The following is a 19,608-nucleotide window of genomic DNA, read 5'->3' as shown; positions in this document are numbered from 1 at the left end:
TCACTCTTTATATAAGCAAGTGTCCCCGTCAAGAACAAACTTTGAAAACCCGGTGACCCAATTCGCCATAAAGATGAACTCGAAAATCGTAATACTTAGGATTTGCTTGAGGCACCTTTTGTTTCGCGAGAAATGTGACATTTCTGAAAAATATTTTTTAAGAAGTCATTTTTCATGAAAGTGACAATATTTTTCGTTGTTTGGCTAAATCCTGAAAATAAACTAAAAAATATTTTCCGCCGTTTGATACGGAAAATCTTATTTGATTTTCTTGAGAAAAATTACAGAAAATTTCGAATTTTTATATTTATTTTTCTTTTCTTTCTTTTTTCTTTTTTCTTCTTCCTCGGTCGGTCACCGGCACGGCTGACGATCGGCCACAAGGCGAGGGACAAGCTCACCCAAGGCTGACGAGGCTCCACCTCGCCTAATCTGACAATCTTGACCTTGCCTCATCCGATTTGGCGAGCTCAACCAGGCCAAAGACTTGGGCGCCGAGATACACATTGTGACAAGTCTTCACTATATGCACCATATCCGGGCATTTACCAAAATATATGAAGACATCTTTTCATAATCCGAACAAATTTTCAATTTCCCCATATCGGAGCCTATCTCGATAGATCCATGTCCGGACAATCATTCGCAGACTCCGGGAGGGAATAAAGACATCCCACATCCGTTAGCGGCTGAAAGTTGGTCCTCAACAGCAAAAAGCAAATCAAAGGGAAAAGGAAAGAACTGCAAAGAAGACAAAACTTGGAGGATCAATGGAGTTGAAACGGCTCAATCTTGACAGCTTCTCTCTCTCTCTCTCTCTCTCTCCACCCAAACAGAGAGATTCTTTCCTTCAACATTTGGTGGACATGAACTCTCTCTCTCTCTCTCTCTCTCTCTCTCTTTCTTCCTTCATTTTAATTTGTCCCCCAAAAAAGAAAAATGGGTCCTCTCTGGTTCTGTTTTTTCTTTGATTCCATTGGCCCAGCTGTCAAATAGATCAAAGCTCTCTCTCTCTATCTCTCTCTCTCTCTCTCACTCCACCCAGCCATGGATCCCACCCAAGCTCATTGAACACCCAACGCTAGGAGGACACCTGGACCAGACAGGAGGAGCCAGCCCGACAGGAGGAGCAGCCGCCATTGATGGCTTGCTTAGGCACTGAGTAATGCCCTCCGCTCGGAGTCAGGAAAGCGAAGGTCGTCAATGGCGACACCCATCAACCAGCCCATTCGATCAAAGAAGAGAAAACAGAGGCAGAAGCACCTAATCTCCATGAATTTCCATTGAAATTAAGCTTGGGATTCAACCCTTTTTCAGGCGTGATATGATGATTCCTGTGAACCATATGGGCACTAACCTAACGTATACTGAGACCAATGAACATCATCTTCGTACTAAAGCTAAGCAATCTAAAACCGACCGCCCAAGAGAAAAAAAGAGGAAGAATTCGTGTTACGGCAAGAACCCGCCGCTGTCGTGATCTTCTCTTTGCTTCATTCTGGACTCCTCCTCGGCTGTGCCGGAGATCGAGCTCGAGCCCGGGGTCGCCGCCGGCAAATTTCCGCACTTGTCGCACACCGCGGTGGCGGCCACCAGAATCCGGCGGCAGGACGGGCAGGAGGAGTGCGATCCGAGCCACGGGTCGATGCAGGCCACGTGGAACGCGTGCCCGCAGTGGGGCAGCACCCGGATTTCGTCCCCGTCGGCGAACTCCGCGAGACAGATGGTGCAGTCGGAGAACCGGGCGGCGGAGTCCGGGGTGAAGGTGAGCTTGGGGAGGGAGCGGAGGATCTTCTTCTTGAGGCCCTTGTTGGCCTTGGAGGGCGGCGGAGGGGGCGCCGGGGGGGGAGGGCGTGGGGCGCCGGCGGCGAAGGAGGAGGGGGAGGCGAGGCGGCGGAGCCAGGCGCAGCGGGCGACGGCGACGAGGCCGAGGACGCATATGAGGGCGCAGAGGAGGGCGGCGAGGATGACGACGTAGTCGGAGTCGACGGGGACGGCGGCCTGGGGAGGGCCGGCGGCTGCGGCCGCGGCCGACGAGTTGGCGGCGGCGCCGCCGAGGAAGCGGTGGCGAGTCATGAGAGAGGCAGAGGGAGAGGGAGAGAACGGAGTTCGGTTTATGTTGTCCGAAAGGAGGAGGAGGGAGATGTGGGTAAAAACAACTAACAACTAACCTCCTCACCCGCTGATTTTTGCTCGGCTCGGCTCGGCTCGGCTCGGCTCGGCTCGGCTCGGCTCGAAGGGTGGGGTGCTTGGGTGAAATTACTTTTACAGAATTGTCCTCGCCTCCATAAGAATATCCATGATTTGTGGCCCTCCCGCGGATTATATGCCTTTTGCCCAATTTGCCATGATTATTGATGATGTTCAAAGGTTGGGGTTTGGCATCACTGATTACACTTTCACTTTTACCCTTTTTCTTTTCTCTTTTTTTCAGTTTTAACTTGGTTAAAATTTGACTTTCATCCAATGCGAAACACTATATTTATAATTCTCAACAAACTCAAAAAAAAAAAGGGTGCCCTTAAAAGTCATGTGAGATATCTTCGTAACTTTTTTAAATTTTATAGTTGTTCTATTTTTAGGGAAAACTCCTTTTACAATTTTCGCGGCGCGTTTCGCGTGCGCGCATGCATAGCAAGCATGTTCAGCATCAAGCATTATTGCATGCGCCCGCTGCATGCAAATCCACTCTATCTCAGCTATCGATCGCACGGGCTCCACATAGGGGTCACAACATTTAATGGTCGAGATAGAATCGACTCGATTCGAGCAAAGGTGGTGGTTGAGTGCCAACTTTGTATGCCGAGAAAAGCTTACATGGCGGGAAACAGGCAACATGCGAAAGGAGTTTGTCCTTGCTTTTTTCAGGAACACTGCCCTCCCTTGCCTCTACGGATAATACATTCCAACCGGCATCTTGCTTATAAAATTACTCACGGAGTTTGGCTCAACAACACAATTCACCTACTTTCAGAAGGAAGAAAATGCGTCTCGAATATGAAATTCCGCGACTTCAGATCACATCTACATGAGAGCTAAGAAGCCTCTCAACACTCCTGACCTCATCCTCTTCATCCGCACCAGAATGTCACGGATAGTAATTTACTTCTTCTATTTTCATATAGAGAGAAACTTCAAAACGGGGCAGTACCTTACTGGCCGGATGTCCATCGCCTCACCGACCGGATAGCCAGTGGTAGGGTAGGGTAAGCTTGATGACTCCGATTGTTTGTGCTCGTCGAATTACTTAATTTGCACTTTAAGTTTCTTTATCTCTGTCCACTGCTCTATTTGATGAGTAAATTGGTGAGAGTGAGGGTTCAAGGAGTCCAGCAGACGCTCGAATTCGTCCAATAAGCTCAGTTGTTTAATGTTTTGAATGCGACTGGTGTAAATTGCTGAACTACAAGTAAACTTTCCTTTCACTCAAAAGTTTTGTCATCCACGCCGGTCGTCATTTGGAAAGTATTTCGGAAAGTGCACACTATCGTAAATGAGATGGAAAACTTTGTCTCTAGACCTATTTTTGACACTGGCATGGTGGACAGAGCCAATGTTTAGGGTTTGTGTCTTTTCAGTAGAGGCCAGTCCCAGATCTTATCATTAATTTCTTTCAGTGTGATTGACTAGGTCTGCTTGAACGAGTTTAGGCAACATCTTTTCCACTCTAGGTTTATGATTGCTTTCTTGAGAACAGTATGCTGTTTTCTTAGTTATCATTTTTAAGAGTTATTTCAAGAAAAATACATGTAGGAGTCAAACTTGCAAGATATCCAATGGAAATGATGCACATATCGAGCAAGAGTAGTATATGCTAATCAGACTTCTCGTAACGCATCTTCATTCGAGTATGCAAGTAGCAATTCGAGGTCCTGCTCGAGGATAAAAAAGCGATGCCGCGACAAATGGGCACTCTTTAAATGATGGGCCCTCCTAGAAACAGAGGGCAACATGCTTCACTGAGCATGAAACGGGCCGTTTTCCATCTGCGCAATCTCAATTGAGCCTGGCTTAACAATGGAACCTCAGCACAACATCTAACTCAAATTCGTAAACCTGACTGCCTCCAGACCCAAATAAACAACACATGAAGTAAATAAACCGCATTTATTAAAGAGCTGATCATCTACTCGTTGACTAATGTAGCTCACTGGGTATCCAACAATACAGAAAACCAAAGGATGTGACATCCGGAGTAACATATCTTAAAAAAGAATAGATCCAGTTCCGCTCCTTCATAATCATAGGTCGTACCTCACATTCCACCTACCATTGGTATCTGCATTGAAGGTCCAGTTGTTTTCCTTAACCTGCAGATATGGCACCTGGAAAGGTTTTCGCAATCAGAGTCAACAACCGCACATAATTTTGAATTTGTTTAAGAGCATTAGGTTAAATGCGGTGATGGGCCAGCCGCCAGTCCTTATGTGACCTTATGCTGATTACAGAGCACTTCTCAGTAGCAACACAGATGCACATGTACACATTTAAATAAGGACATATACCAATAAAATGGTTAATTAGAGCGGAGAGGGTGAATGGAAATGCCCGACTATTGCGTTATGTTTTGTTAAGTTCATGAAGGCGTTATCTATCCTATAAGAATCACTTTTCCCCACCACACCCGAGATCCACAACTCGTCCCTTACCCCTCCACTTCCAAACAACATAGATGCCATTGAAGCGACATCTATTTGGGTAGCAAGGTTCAGTTCTCAGAGCAAAAGTACTTTCTAGTTAGACAATCAAACATCCATAGCGACATCTATCTTAAGGAACTACAGTATCAAACTACGACCACTTCTTTAACCCAAAGGGGGAAAAACTATCAAAATTACTCCAGCATTAACTTGAAAAGAGAACCCAGTCACAAGCCTTGTACTCAGAAAGGCATGCTGCATATCAACGTTTAAAGGAGCCATCAAATAAACTGTTATAGATGTCACGAATTGCACAGACTCAATCTTACCCAAGATTTTTCCATCCACCAACTGCAATTTAAGATTATGCTGAAAGGTCACAAAAAAAATAAGCAACACTGGAAAACCAAACAACACCAAATAGGTACATGACTCCATGGTTCATACCTGGTCGAACATTTCAATGCCTAGTTTGAGTCTAACGTCTTGGTCCTTCTGAAAATTGAAAATGCTCCAAGAAAATTCAGCACCTCCCCTGGACTTCCACTGTTATCATAATAAACATGAGTTGCAGTGAGAATATGTAAAAGGCATAAAATTCTCACGTTGACTAACATGATTGCAGAGCAGAACAGGTGAAGCAGGAAAGCCCGATAAAATAGTAGGAAACCGTTAGTGCATTAAGCTCCGAATTCGTTTTAAGGTGTTTAGACATCAAGAGGATAATGAATCGATCAACTAGGGACATCTTACCCCATATTTAATCACACTACACCAAATACAAGGCAAATGAAGAATTTCACGAACCTGCTTAAACTCTTTGTCAACATCACACCGTCCTTTCACATTAAAGCTCAATAGTCTATCAGTAGTCACAGGAAACGCTTTCTTTGCACGTACATTATAGCGGAGCTTCCCATTTTTATCAAACTGCACTCCTACGCCGAGGCTAGCGGATAGCTACAGGACAATGGTGCAGATGAAGCAAACAAATGTATAAGAAGCATCCCAATGTGCCATGAGAGATGTTGAGATAGGAGAACGATAAAGTCATGCAGAATAAATCACTCACATCCGGATAGAAGTGGCGTATCATCGCGCTAAAATAACCCGGAGCCCCCAATCTCGTGTCGAGCTCTCCATGAAGCTGACATACAACAGGGGAGAGAGAACGTCAGCCTAGATCATGTAAAGCAGCAACCTTTCAAGTAGCAATTGAGCATGAACTTCGAGGGTTCTCGTCTCATGCTAACACCAGCTCAAGCTATGCTAACTACGGGGACATCTTCGTCCTCATAACAGCACCAGTGTCTGCTCATGCCAAAAATCAATTAAGAGAACCCGGAAAGGTCGGATACATTTCCCCTCAAACTCAGCCTATCTTCACGCTCTCTTCTCTCTTCTCTACGCTGCACTAATTCCTTCCCGTGGATTCAACAGACCCGGCACTTCGCTTATCAGACATTCGACCATCTCGCGCGAACTCTCTTGACACTCTAGCAGACCAATTTCAAGCGAGAACGTCGAGGCGCAGGTAATACCCAATTGAATACCAACCCAGAACCAGAGCAGAGAAGAGAGATTGCACCTGCAAGAAGGTCTTGGAATCGATGGGAACCTTCTCTTTGGCGTGGATTTTGAGAGACTTGGCATCGCCCCAGTACCTTAGAGACGTCTCCATTTGGCGAAGAAACGCGAGGTTATCGGCGGGGATGCGAGCGCGAAGACGATAAAACCCTAGGCTGCAAGGTCGGTGGCCACCTGCTAGTCGCCGTTCGCACGTCGCCGGTAGCCGGTCGCCGGAGGATGTGGCGTCGTGCTAGCGGTATCTCGGAACGCTCGGGGAGTTTTCACGCCTCCGCCGAGGGAATGTTTATATACTCGCGGGGAGAATCGCGTCTCGCCTTTGGTCCTCCAATGAGAAGGAGATAACGTGTCCCGTTCGGCCATGGGCTTCTGGGCCTCCGTACGCTTCCATCTCGTGGTGGGGCGCAACGGGTGCGCCGTTCCTCAGGAGAGGGAGATTCATGGGACAGTTCGTTACGGCCGGCGACACGTGAAATCAGATAGAAATTCATGACATGTGAGCGACCGTGATCGATCAATTGCGTTTTATCATCGCCGTCGCGTGGTGGATCCGGGAGACGGAAATATTTTCTCGTCCGTCGCACCGATGAATAGCTCGGGGGACATGCACGGGATGTGTAGGGTACTTAATCGATGTCCGAGCAACGATGCTCGACTCGAATGGTGGGTCTCCCACGATTGGGATGGTCTCCTCGTGTTTGGTGTATCGGGTCTCGGGGTTAATGTAATTTTTGTTTTTCTACTTCGAAGATTGTCGGAATAGGATTTATGCTCAAGATTGTCTTTCGGACTAACTAGTTATGGCTTGTGTTAAAAATGAGAGCATGTATCAAATCTTGGGAGGATATGTGATACATGGAACATCTACCATCAATGCCATAATTGATTTTATTCATGTAACGTCCATCACACGATCAATAGTTTTACGGTTTGGTGGAGTAACAAAGAATGAAATGATATATGCATTGCAATTCTTGTGTTAGTTTGTTGCGAAGGAATGAGATAGAAAGAATTTGGCGATTCCTTTTCTAGCGTTCGGAAGACTTTGGAATGGAAAACACTAGTATCGAAATGTCTAAAATGTCCTAAAAAAATGTAACAAAGCGACGAAAAAATTGTGTGATAATTATTTTAATAATTTTGTCGATGAGCATTACATCTTTTGAAAGAAACAAACAAGAAACTGAATCGCAACCCTAATTAACGGATCCATTACAAGACATATACGTCCATGTCACAGGAATGAGCTTAAGATAAGAGATGGATCATCGAGTATCCTTGCAATTTCTTCCATGATAAACTTTCGACACCTTTGAAAAAAAGAAAAAAAAAACTTTCGACACCAGCATCGAATTTCATATGTATGGAGAGGAAAAAAAAAGCATATGAGCAAATCGTTGTGCATTTTTCGAAGATGCTTGAAGGATTGCGTTAAAAGTGTCTCAGATGTAAGAAGTTATGCTTTCCTTGGGTGATCCAAAAGTCATGTTATTAAGTGTCTCAGATGTAAGAAGTTATGCTTTTCTTAGATGATTCAAAAGTCATGTTATTAATATCTCATATATCATATACCGAAAAAAAAAGTCTCATTTATAAAAGATTGTACTATTTTTAGAGCCCAAGTAAACCGTTGTGCATTTTTCTACTTTGGAAAACACCGCTTTCCATCTCAAATAGAATCACACAGCAGAAATGACCAAATTGCCCAAACTTCAGAAAATATAACTCCGCCCCAACTCTCAATTCACCCAACATAAACTCTAGCTTCCGGGGAATGGTGGCGGATCCTCGGTTACCAAAAAAAAAAAAAAAACTCTAGCCTCCTTTCCGACCCACCATATGAGCTATAACTTCAGCCTCCTCCATCCACCCTGACCCACCACCGGCAGGCACAATTGTGGCAGCCGAATGGAGCCATCGGCCCGCTCTTGGCTACCCGGTGCCCACAGGGCGGTTGGGTTAAAAAATTTTAATCAGGGTTTTGCTTTGGAAGGTCGGGGGAATTTAGAGGATGTGCAAGGGTGATTTGGAAAGAAAATTGGTGGGTCCAACATGAAAGCAAAAGATGCAAAATGGTATTATAAATAGTAGAGGATGGAGAATTGGAGATATTGGCCGATCTACTTTTTGAAAAGAGCAAGTAATAAAAGGAGAATTAAGAGAAACGCTAGCAGTAAGACGTAAGAACACAGAAGACATTGTAAGGGAAAGAAACTTTCTGAGTTAAAATTCCCTAGATCACAACAAAATTTCTCCACCGTTCTTAAATATTGCTAATCAGGCCCAAGCGAACAGAAAAAGGTAAGTCTCCCACCTTCTTACTATGGATGTCGAAGAGAAGCCGTAATGATGAGTGATGGACAATAGTAGCGACCGGGATGTCATAATTCATCTATGAAGTCCAGAAGATCATCAACCTCCTGTCTCAGTGCAGTTATCTTGTTCTGCTGCGAAGCTATCCGGTTCTCAATTTCACGTCCCGAAAGCTTCTTCTCATAACAGTCTACCACGGTTGTGTGCTTAACCATCAGCTTGTCTTGCAACTCTCTCTCCTTGACCACCAGTTCTTCCACCTACATACAGAAAATCAGGATATATTCCTCATAATGCGACCAGTCAGTTTCCCATCAAGAAACACACTGGACATTCTTCATCTAATAGATTACAACTATGATCATGTATATACAGGACAGCTTTGTTTTCTCATCATATGTTCTTTTCTCTTTTTTATCAAATCTCTCATCCTATGTTCAAGAGACAAGTAATTAAGAAAGAAACTTGATTTGCTTGAACCATGTCTAACACAAACTTATCAGATCTGAAGATCCAGATCCGATTTTTCTCTTGATATTCCCAACCGCTTAGGTCACCCTAACTGTACACCCAGCCCAATGGGACTCTCCTGAGAGTCCAACCACAGGAAACCCCTTTTCAAACCATGACAGCGTGTCAATTTAATGGCTCAACCATTACTCAAACTAGTTCAAGCGGTCTCAGTCAGTCGGTGTCCAGCTCTGTAAAAACATTCTGTTGCTAAAATTTGTTTTTTTTGGCTTGCGGGGGGTTTTAAGCTCCTGGACAGCCTCTACAACAGAATATGATCCATCAACCAAATGTACAAACAAATTCACCCAATTCTGATAGCTGCAGCAGAATACCAATATTCTGCCGATAAAAGCAAAAGGCCGCAATAAATTAAACGGTGAAACTGTAGCGGATTAGTCCTGAATTTTCTTGCCATAACAGGTATGAGAAGGAATGGCATATCTAACCTTGGGCAATATCTGAGCAGCCTGGGGAGAATTTTGCAAGAATGACAGCAAGGGCTTTAATTCCTTAGAGAGCTCTTTCAACAGACCATCTGCATGTTTGCGTGCTGCCTTACAAGCTTGAACATCACCCATCCTAGAAAGATCACGCAGAGATGCATCCAGCTTGTCATGTACCATTAAGCATCGGTTAACAAGATTGTCAACTTGCTGAATCACAGATTGGACCTGCAATAAAGAGACTGAAGTCTTCATTCCATGCACTCTCTTGCATTGCAAACAAAAGCACGAACCAGAGGCAAACTCCTTACCTCTTCCCATTGAAGCTTTGCCAAATATGATGCAGACGACTTGGAGATTGACAAGTCAGCATGCACGTATACAATGCAAGCAACAAAAAGGAGAAAAAATCCAGAAATCAACATCATTGGCTCCCTGAACATTGAAATACTGTTAAACTTGTAATAAACCTGCAAGCAATTGGAACAATAACTCATTAGATGGACATTCCAAATAATTCCACTATTTTGTCTAGATGCTCAAGAACCCAAAGAAAGCAATGCTTGAAACAAGGAAATCATTCATTGCAACTCTCACTATTCACTGCACTAATATTTTGATGAGACCTCTCCTGAAAGAAGAAAATGCATTGAGTTCCCTATAGTCCATGAGAAGGAGAGACTTATTTGACACAATTGAATAATCCGCATGTCCAAAGTAAAGGATTTACAACTGTACTACTGCTGATTTTGCTCTCCCTCACCACAGTAATCTCATAACTCAAAAACCTGTTCCAGTGGCAAAATCTAAATCTTAATCAATGGAAATAGACTGCTATGCTGACATAATGACCTGAAAAATACATATGCACCATTACTTAGCATTCTGACTTCTACGTGCGTGAGACGGTGTTATATTAAAAATATCAGCTTCGGGCAATTCATTATCTCGGGAAGATGTAAGCGTACCTGGAAATACTGATCAAGCTCCGGCACAACTTTACTCTTTTCCAATGCTATTACTGGTCTGCCAATAACATCCAAGTGGGAAAATTTTGTCTGCATAAAAACATACTTTATCTTTTATTTAAGGATCCAGAATGAGAGAACCATAGCAATCAGAAACATAGGAAAACTACAGAATAAAGAAGGAACAAAGGGTGACAACTTAGAAAGTAATACCTCTTGCCATTGCTTAACAGGAAATGGTGCAGAAACAGATATATCTCGAGAACCTTCAGGCAAAACAACCTGTACTTCACAACAATTTAAGGACTTATAAGAATATCGATGGATGTGTCCATAGATTATCTTATATCTATCATTAGGTGAAATATCAAGAGATGTACTCCTTAATCAAAATGTATGTGTCCATGTGCGGACCTACGACTCTACGAGACTGTGACTTCAGAGGAAGGGAGACAGAAAGAGGGAGCAACAGAGTTTCCTGAAACAGGAATCCCATTTAAGTACTCCAGACACTAGAAGATCCATATATCCCAGGTCCCACTTATTCCTGCCATTATGCTAACTACCTTCTGCATGTTCATTTGCTTGTGCTTTGTAATGCAAGCTAAGTATGAAACTAGCTTCTTCGATGACTAGTATCAGTAGGCTTTCTATTTGTCCAACCTCTATCACCATTCTCAACTACTGTTATTAAGTGCAGAACTAAGAGCAACAACCAATTTCACCTTTCCAAGTCAGTTTTACTTCGTGCTCTTGCTGCCGTCTTTTTCTTTTCGACAGTTGGGGATGGTCTCAATTAGTTGCAGACCCAAGGACTTCCAAAAACTAACTCATTTATATTGCCATTTTCACATATATGGACTTTTTGTTGACTATTTAAGAAAAAGTGAAATAAAAACAACTTACCTTCACAATGAGGGTGTCAATAATGATTTCATTTATAGGAGAGCCAAAGGTGATATTGAGGAAGCGTTTTCCATCTAATTCAAACAAAAAATCCTGAAGAGGCAAGCCATAACCAATTGTGAACGCAGTTCTCCAACCACCAAACATCGGGTACCTAGGTTCAATTTCCAGCTCTGTCTGTACCCATGATGAAAAATGTGTGAAAATCTCAAATTACACGAGAAATTATGGAAGCAAATATTGTGAAAATCAGATTGTCTACCTTTCTAGAATCACCCCAAAGATGAGAAGTTGAAATGTTGCCAATTGCATCCCTGTAATAGACAGAATGAGCTCTTGGAGGCAATTTTGCCACGAGATTTTTGAAAGCTGATGCGCCTCTAATGTGTGGTCTGGCCTGGTAATCAAGCCTGCAGGATGAAGGAAGTAGCTTATGATAGGCACAGATGCCAAACTTGAGAAAAAAACTAAAGGAGCACACGAAAAGCATAATCATACCTAGAGAATTCTCCCTTAATTTGAGAACCGCCATGAACAAGGTTATAGTTTTCAGTAACCTGCACATTACCCCAGTGGGAAACTTCTATTTCTCGCACCAATTCTCGAGCAACAACAAAGGGTTGGTTGCTCTCAAAATGAACAACTATAGGTGAGTATGAAAAGGGAGCAAGATTCTCGTAAGGACCATATTTGATCTCTGAACCTTGAACCTTAGTGTTTTCTAGTTTCGTGTAAGATTCAACTCTTGGATGAGGCAGTTTAACAGTGAGAGACTGGACCTTGACAGCATAAGGTGAGAGAAAGTACGCACTTTCTTCAAATACAAGCAGCTGAGTATCAGCCTGAGTAATTTTTTCAGGAAAAGGCAGTAGTGAATGAGTAAACACAGCTGACACGTCAAAAGTCAAGCTCGCCCCCTTCCCTAGTCCACCCTCGGGTAATGACACTGAATAGGCAACCAAGGCCGGAGGCAATCCTTCACTGTTGAAATTTTCAACAGGAAGATTGACAGCAGAAGCTTTTGCTTTCCCTTTCCCCGGGCTAGATGCAGCCATCAAGTATGCCAAGTTTTTTGCCTGGCGTTCAGGAAAGACCAACAGAACCTCTGATACTGAATCCTTTCCCGTGTTCTCGACCTTCATTAAACAGCGAAAAAATTCAAGTAAGAGAAATCGATTAATCGAGGTACTAACAAGTTCAACATGATCATTTGCCCAAATCTAATAGCTTAAGATAAGGAGTTTCACAAATACCAAGGAAGTCAGAGCAACTCTCTACTGATGAGATCTAGAAGAGAAAGAGCAAAAATGTAGAAAACATAACAATGGCAACACAATTGGAAGTGACCGCACCTTCAGTGTCGAGACAATCCGCACGATGTGAGATGTCAAATCAACCTGCAAGAGAACACGAACATCATTAGCCCGCTAAAGATTGTGAAATAAGAGAACTAAACCAAGAAGCCACATTTCCACTTTCTCGGGTTGCGCAGACATCATATTTAAACCCAACAAAACCCATCGGAGCTTTCGACAAGCAGAAATCCTTTAGATTTCCAGCAGCCCATCCACATATCGTAATCTCTCATCATCCTCAGGACAAGAAGATCGTTAAAACCGACCACTCAAGTGAAAAACCCACTACCATACGGCCAAACCACCCAACACGAGTCCAAATCCTCCAAAATGCAAACCAACTCAAAACCTACACATCCTCAGAACCCGCCCCTGTCGCATCTGATTCAAACACCAAGGCCTTCACAGCGCCATCTCCATACTCAAAATTCGCGAATCGGACATCAACGATCTCAATAACCTCAAGGAGACAAACACCCCCCCCCCCACCTAAACCTGCTCGATACGAGCCGGATCAACGAGTAACAGCAGCCAAAGAGCTCGCAGGGAGGACGAAGGAGGAGGAGGAGAAGAGAAGAGAGAGAGAGCGACTCACGCGCCGATCGACCCTGGTCAACACCAGATCGGAGAGCGCCGGCGTCGAGAGCAGGGCCACCGCGAGGACCAGCAGGTCGAACCTAAACCCCATCTTCGTGCGCGAGGAGGAGTCGATCGTCTCTCGGACTGGCATGTGAATTTGTGAAGCAAGTGCGGACTCTCTATCGTGTGTGTCGAGACTTTTGCGGTCTGGACTTATGGGGGATGATTGCATCTTGGCCCCTGGGTTTTTGGGATTTTTGCAATTTGGCCCCCCGGGTATCTCGATTTTTTGCAATATCCACCCCCCAACACTTTGAAAATCAGTTACGATGAAGTCCCTGTAGCTACATCTCAATGTTTTTTTTTTTTTTGGCCGGAAGTCACATCTCAATGTGAATAGTAACTTTCTAAGAGGAACATCACATTTGGCCTATTAATAGTTTTTATTTTTTCTCCATGTGATTGATAACTTTCGTATGAAATTCGGGCATGTGGTTGTACTAAGTAGTGAACTCGGAGTCATGCTCTGGCAAGAAAGGGCGTGCCTCGTCGTCGCCGGCGAGGCTCGAGCCCTCGCCAAAAGCCGTGAGGTCAAGGTATTTGCATTTCAACAACCACTAATTTTGTAGTAGTGTAAAGTAACTTCACTTTCATAATTATTAAGAATTTAGTAACTTCTCTCCGCTTAATGGTTACTTTTTTAGAGAAGTAAGTTTGAGCATATTTTTTGGCTAGTAATTTATTGATGTAGTTACTAGTTTTTACCTTTGTAAGTTGCTTATCCACATGATTAACGAATACTAAAAAATTACCAAAAAAATCCTAAACATATCACACGATCGGTTGTGCAATAAAATTTCGAAAAAAATTATAAAAATTGTCCATGATAGCGTCGGCCGTGCCACGTAAAATAATCGGCATCCACATCAGCGATTTCCCATAAGAATTGGCTGGAAGGACTCAATCGACAAATTGTCAAAAAATTTATGATACAATTATCACAATTGAAAGCTTTAGAGTTGAATTGGTATGAATGTAATAGATTTATGGCTTTTTTGGTGATTTTTCCTATATAAAAAAAGTGAATATCAATATATCTATAGTAAGATTTTATGAAAAAAAAATAGTAAGCTTTTATGGATACGTGATTAGGTGCTTTCCAAAAAAAAACAGAAGAAGAAGAAGAGAAGTGTAACTTTTCTAAATTGCGAAAATAAAAGGGAATGACATTGGTAAACTTCAGAAATAGCAGTGCTGGAGAATTTGCACTTGCATCCCTAGAAAAATACAGTACACGCTTTACATTACATTGTTCTTACTAAAGCATTGTCGGATGATTCCTCCTCGAATTACTGCATGGTTGGATGGTGAATCCTGAACATAGCTTCAGGAACATAGTTCAATTCCTGACATCAGGTTATTCCAAACACAGCAACGGCAACAGCAACAGGCAACAGCAAGCCCATTCCTAGCCGATCTGCAGAAACCAAGCCTTCTCCTTTACATAAGATTTCCAATAGCTAATTGATTGCAATTCGTCTTAATGACATCAATATCATACAAATGAAAAGATTAAAAGAAGCAAGACAACCTATCTTTGATTCATTTTTTGTATAATATGGCACCAAATCAGAGTTTTAAGTAAACTGAAAGTACTGAAGATTGTGTGTGCACCCAAGGCCTTCTGCAAGTTCAGATATGTACTGATGCAACTGATGAATAATCATCAACTAGAAAAAGAATAATTGATTCTCTCTTCAGTTATTGAATCTACCTGTCTGCTTCCATTTGCCTAAACAACGCGAAATGTACAACAGCTAAGTAGAAACTGTCGGTACTTCATCTTGTTCATGTAAACCCAATGCAAAGAGTTTCTCCCTGATCTGATGCAGCTGATTTACAACTCCACCGATGCTCATTCGTCTTCCTGGCACTTCGTTCGAACAAGCAACTCCAATATTATACACCATAACCAAACACTCTTGAAATATGCCTTCGCTTTTGGAAGGCCAATGCTGGGGACTGTAGGGGCCAAAATGGCTCTCTCTTTCTTGAAGCAGAATACTATCCGTAATTTCGAGCACTCGTTCAGGCAAAGCTTTTGCGACAAAGCCATGAAGAGTTAAATTATCTCTGAACATGTCATCGATTGGACTTAATCCTGTGAACATCTCTAGTAAGAGAATGCCATAACTATAGACGTCACCTTCTCTTGAAACATTGCATCCCATTGCATATTCTGCAACACATTTAAATCATAGTGCAGGTCAAATTTGATGCACGGATCATCAATCATTATCTATTATGCATAAGACCATAAGAGTCAATATTTGCTACCAAGTTTCGCATAGGAAGACCCATCAATTACTTTGTTGGGTAAATAAACTTTCTTGGAGAGAGAGAGATTACCTGGTGGAGCATAACCGATTGTCCCTCTAAAACCCACAGAGCTCACTGCAGTATCAAGGGATGATTCAATAAGGAATTTCGCCAATCCAAAGTCGCCAACATGTGCGACCATCTCAGCATCTAAGAGGATATTGCTTGGCTTTAAATCACAATGAACGATGGGGATGTGGCACTGGTGATGAAGATAATCCAGTGCTGAAGCAACACCAATAGCAATATTTATCCTTCGAATGAAATTCAACTTCTTTGCAAGCTCATTGCAATGAGATGATGTTACACTAGGGTGCAGCCACCGTTCTAGGCTTCCATTGTCCATGAATTCATAGACTAAGGCCTTAAAATCATTTCCTTGATAATCACTACCCGAACAAACTGTCAATATCTTCAAAAGATTTCGATGTTTGATGTTCTTTAATGCCTCGCACTCGACTTTGAAGCTCTTTAGAGCACCGTGACGAACTAAATGAAGAACCTTCACGGCAACAGTAATTCCACTAACCTCTAGTATACCCCTATAAACAGAACCAAAGCTTCCACCACCGATCAAATTCGTTGAAGAAAAACCGTCTGTTGCTTTTAGGAGTATTCCGTAAGATACATTTGGACATGAATCATCCCTTGAAATTGAAACCGGTTTCATTAGTGTCTTCTTCAACCAACAAAGATATATGAAAGTTAGAATAAGAGCTATTCCAAGAACTCCGAAAATAATTGAAGTGGACAATACCACTAAATTGATCTTTTTGCTCTTGGAGCTTTTGGAGATGCAGTTGGGGAGGTGAAATTCTGGTAGCCCACCACATAGCTCATCGTTCCCAATAATAGAAGTACCGGTAGCATTCCTAAAGACTCCTTCACTTGGTAGCATGCCTTCATACTTATTGTAGGATAAATTCAAAAGTTTCAAGGAACGAAAATATTGTTAAGAATTTTGGAATTTGAGCCGACAAATTGTTGCATGAAAGATCTAGTTCTTCAATGCCTCCTAACGATCTAATTGATTGAGGAATCGACCCATGGAAGAAGTTGCCTCTCATCCTCAATGATGTCAATGCAGTGCAATCACCTAAACTACTTGGGATTTCACCTACTAACAAATTGTTTGAGATGTCCAACGCAGTCAAAGTTCTCAAGTCGCCAACTTCTGTGGGTAGAATCCCAGTCAAATGGTTTCGAGATAAGTTCAGAATGATTGTTAATGATGAGAGACTCAAAAGTTGCAAGGGAATAATACCACTAAGATTGTTTTTGGACAGATCGAGCAAATTAAGAGACCGGCAATTTGATAGACTTGAAGGAATTTGCCCATGAAAGTTGTTCCCACCGAGATGTAGGCTAATCAACTTGGTTAGATTTCCTAAAGAAGATGGGATAATCCCTCCCGAGTTGTTATCGCTTAATTCCACAGTGGATAGATTTTGTAAATACCCCAAATTGGGGGGGATAACACCTGAAAGCTGGTTGAGATTCATAAACAATAATTCCATATTGACTAAATTCCCAATTTCTTTAGGAATGTCACCAGATATTTGATTCTCATTTACTGAAAATAATATGAGATTGGTGGAAAAATTACCTATGCATTTAGGTAATGCCCCGCCAAACTTGTTCCTGTCAATACCCATGTACTCTAATTTGGTGCTATTAGTTAACGAGCAAAGGAAGCTCAAGTCTTCAGGTTTTCCACTGCCAAGCTGATCAGCAAAGATTTGAAGCCAACTAAGCTCATACAAATTTTCCGAAGAAGGTACTTTCCCGGAAAATCTATTACCTCCAAGTTGAAGCCTATCAAGCTTTGTGCAATTCGATATAGACAGAGGAATCGGTCCCTCAAGTTGGTTCCCACGAACGCTAAAAGATACAAGATTGGGAGTTTGAGGCCTATGCCTGCAGGAAGAATCCCCTGTATCTGGTTGTCTCCAGCATCAAACGTAGTTAGGGAAGAGAGATTGAGTAACGACGATGGAATCGTACCCAACAATCCGTTTGCTCCTATGCCCATGAATTGAAGTTTGTAAGGTGGCCTAGAACTTCAGGAATGCTCCCGTCCAAGTTGTTCATGGTTAAAAAAAGGATCTGTAGGGAAGATAAGTTCCCAATGGAGGAAGGGATACTCCCAGTTAGATTATTAGCATACAAAGCGAACTCTTGTAGCTTCAGCAATTACTCGAGCTCTCCAGGAATTTCTCCAGTTAGTTCGTTGTTCCCAAGCTCGAGGATGACCAGATCTGAGCAACCCGATATGTTTTTGGGAATTTCGCCAACCAAAGAATTGATGGTCAATCTTAGGATACGCAGGCGGCGCAACTGGCCGAGCTGTGGAGGGATTTCTTGATTAAAACTGTTGTTTTGCAGCCACATTTCCCTCAAGAAGCTGAGGTTTCCGATATGAGGAGAGATTGATCCGAACAGTCCTTGTGATCGCAAGTTCAGGATCGTGACCCTCTGGTGCCTCCGGCCACATGTGACACCGTACCACTTGCAAAACCCAACGCTATTGTTCCAAGAGTCGAGCACCCCGAAAGGATCTTCGGATATTCCGGCCTTAAATGCGAGCAGCGCAAGTCTGTCTGTTTCATTGGTGGTGGAGGAGACTAGGTTAAAGCACAGTGCAAGAGCAAGAGCAATACCAAGGAGCAAGTGGCATGATCGAAGCTCTGCAAAACTAAGGCTTACGGGTTTCATGACTCGAAGCCGAAGGTAGCGGGTAGCTATGAAAGCAAAGGCAAGAAGGAATAAGAGGCTGGCCAATCCCATCTTCAGAATAATGAAGAGATCGCTCAAGTAAACGATCTGCACTCGGTAGTCATTGAACAGCGAAGCCGGCCAATCCCATCTTCTACCATTGATTCTGACTCTGGAAAAGGACCTTGTCTGGCCATATATGCATGAGAGTCAATCTGATGTGCACACGTTGCAGACTTTTTTACCGACACATAAGAAATAGGAATGCGTGTTTCTTTATGATTTCGCCTTTGAATTAGTCAACATAATCAGTAATCACCTCCTTATATATATTACATGAACCAAAATTAAAATATTTTATAAGGATCATCAATGCTGAATAAGTAATTTAAGTGGAGGAGAATGCAGCCTCGAGATAATTATGGCTCGACCACAAAGCTTCATTCTATCCAACTTTAGTATCGTTGATCTCGAGACCGTTAATGAATTGTTGATGCTTTCAGTTGCCGGAGTAGATCAGCCCTTATCGATGTTCCTGGCCATTCTTGGATGCTCTGACTAACATTCGGAAAAAGAGAACCGTTTCAGGATGGTATAGACTCGTGCCTCCAAACAAACAGAAGTCCGAACTATGTTACATTCAGAGGGACCACTTGGGTCAAATATGTTCACTGAAAATGAGAGGATCTGTCAACTTCCTGCAACATACATAGCCACATATGCATGACGAATAACAGAGTCCTAAACGAGTTAGCTCACGAACTGATCTGTCAATCCATGGTTTGAGCTATGGTTTGGGAGACGTAGTAGAACTGCCTGCATCTGCCGCCGCACTAAAATCACGGGGTGAGAGGACCCTTATAGTTTCATTCTCAAAATTGTCCAAAGACAAGCTCGTCTGAAGACGCGGCTTTTGATTGAAAACATCCATACGGCGGGCTGGAGTGGCAGGACCACAATGGACAAGTAAGCTAGGAGTGAGCTGTGACTCCTCATTATAATGCGGGAAAATTTCAATTTGGTACCCAAAGTGAGTCATTTTCTCAAAAAGGGGTCCAAAGTAGACAAAGTATAAAATAAGGGCCTAAAGTGCCCAATCAGTCTCAAATAGGGGCCCAAAGTACCCAATTAGTCTCAAATAAGGGCCTAGGTTCGCCGGCCGGTCAAATACTCACCGGCCGGCGAGCACGTCACAGTTCCGACGATCGGA

General features: G+C 42.9%; 3 protein-coding genes and 1 pseudogene across 3 annotated transcripts; all 4 read right to left on the bottom strand.

The window, feature by feature from the left end:
- Window positions 1-1,439: 1,439 nt before the first annotated feature.
- LOC115669946 (RING-H2 finger protein ATL80) lies at window positions 1,440-2,107 on the bottom strand. The gene has a single exon (XM_030591126.2). It carries the CDS (start codon window positions 2,074-2,076, stop codon window positions 1,453-1,455), a length of 624 nt encoding a protein of 207 aa, XP_030446986.2. The 5' UTR covers window positions 2,077-2,107; the 3' UTR covers window positions 1,440-1,452.
- Window positions 2,108-4,088: 1,981 nt separating this feature from the next.
- LOC115670099 (outer envelope pore protein 21, chloroplastic-like) lies at window positions 4,089-6,539 on the bottom strand. Its single transcript, XM_030591299.2, has 5 exons — window positions 6,229-6,539; window positions 5,713-5,787; window positions 5,448-5,600; window positions 5,088-5,186; window positions 4,089-4,325 (listed from the first exon to the last, which is right to left on the bottom strand). The coding sequence occupies exons 1-5, from the start codon at window positions 6,319-6,321 to the stop codon at window positions 4,242-4,244; spliced, it is 504 nt and encodes a 167-aa protein (XP_030447159.1). The 5' UTR covers window positions 6,322-6,539; the 3' UTR covers window positions 4,089-4,241.
- A 1,862-nt stretch (window positions 6,540-8,401) lies between these two features.
- On the bottom strand, window positions 8,402-13,479 carry LOC115670098 (dolichyl-diphosphooligosaccharide--protein glycosyltransferase subunit 1A). Its single transcript, XM_030591298.2, has 10 exons — window positions 13,321-13,479; window positions 12,723-12,767; window positions 11,869-12,506; window positions 11,633-11,780; window positions 11,371-11,547; window positions 10,678-10,746; window positions 10,465-10,554; window positions 9,808-9,966; window positions 9,500-9,724; window positions 8,402-8,800 (listed from the first exon to the last, which is right to left on the bottom strand). The coding sequence occupies exons 1-10, from the start codon at window positions 13,453-13,455 to the stop codon at window positions 8,609-8,611; spliced, it is 1,878 nt and encodes a 625-aa protein (XP_030447158.1). The 5' UTR covers window positions 13,456-13,479; the 3' UTR covers window positions 8,402-8,608.
- Window positions 13,480-14,509: 1,030 nt separating this feature from the next.
- Window positions 14,510-18,580, bottom strand: LOC115670095 (probable LRR receptor-like serine/threonine-protein kinase At3g47570; annotated as a pseudogene).
- Between the last annotated feature and the right edge of the window lie 1,028 nt (window positions 18,581-19,608).

Source organism: Syzygium oleosum, unplaced genomic scaffold (assembly GCF_021117445.2).
Source record: "Syzygium oleosum isolate NSW1041296 unplaced genomic scaffold, Sole_v2.1 Sole_v2.22, whole genome shotgun sequence".
In the NCBI taxonomy this organism is placed as follows: domain Eukaryota; kingdom Viridiplantae; phylum Streptophyta; class Magnoliopsida; order Myrtales; family Myrtaceae; genus Syzygium; species Syzygium oleosum.
Note: the sequence above shows the minus strand (reverse complement) of the source record. Positions and strands in the feature narration are given on the sequence as shown.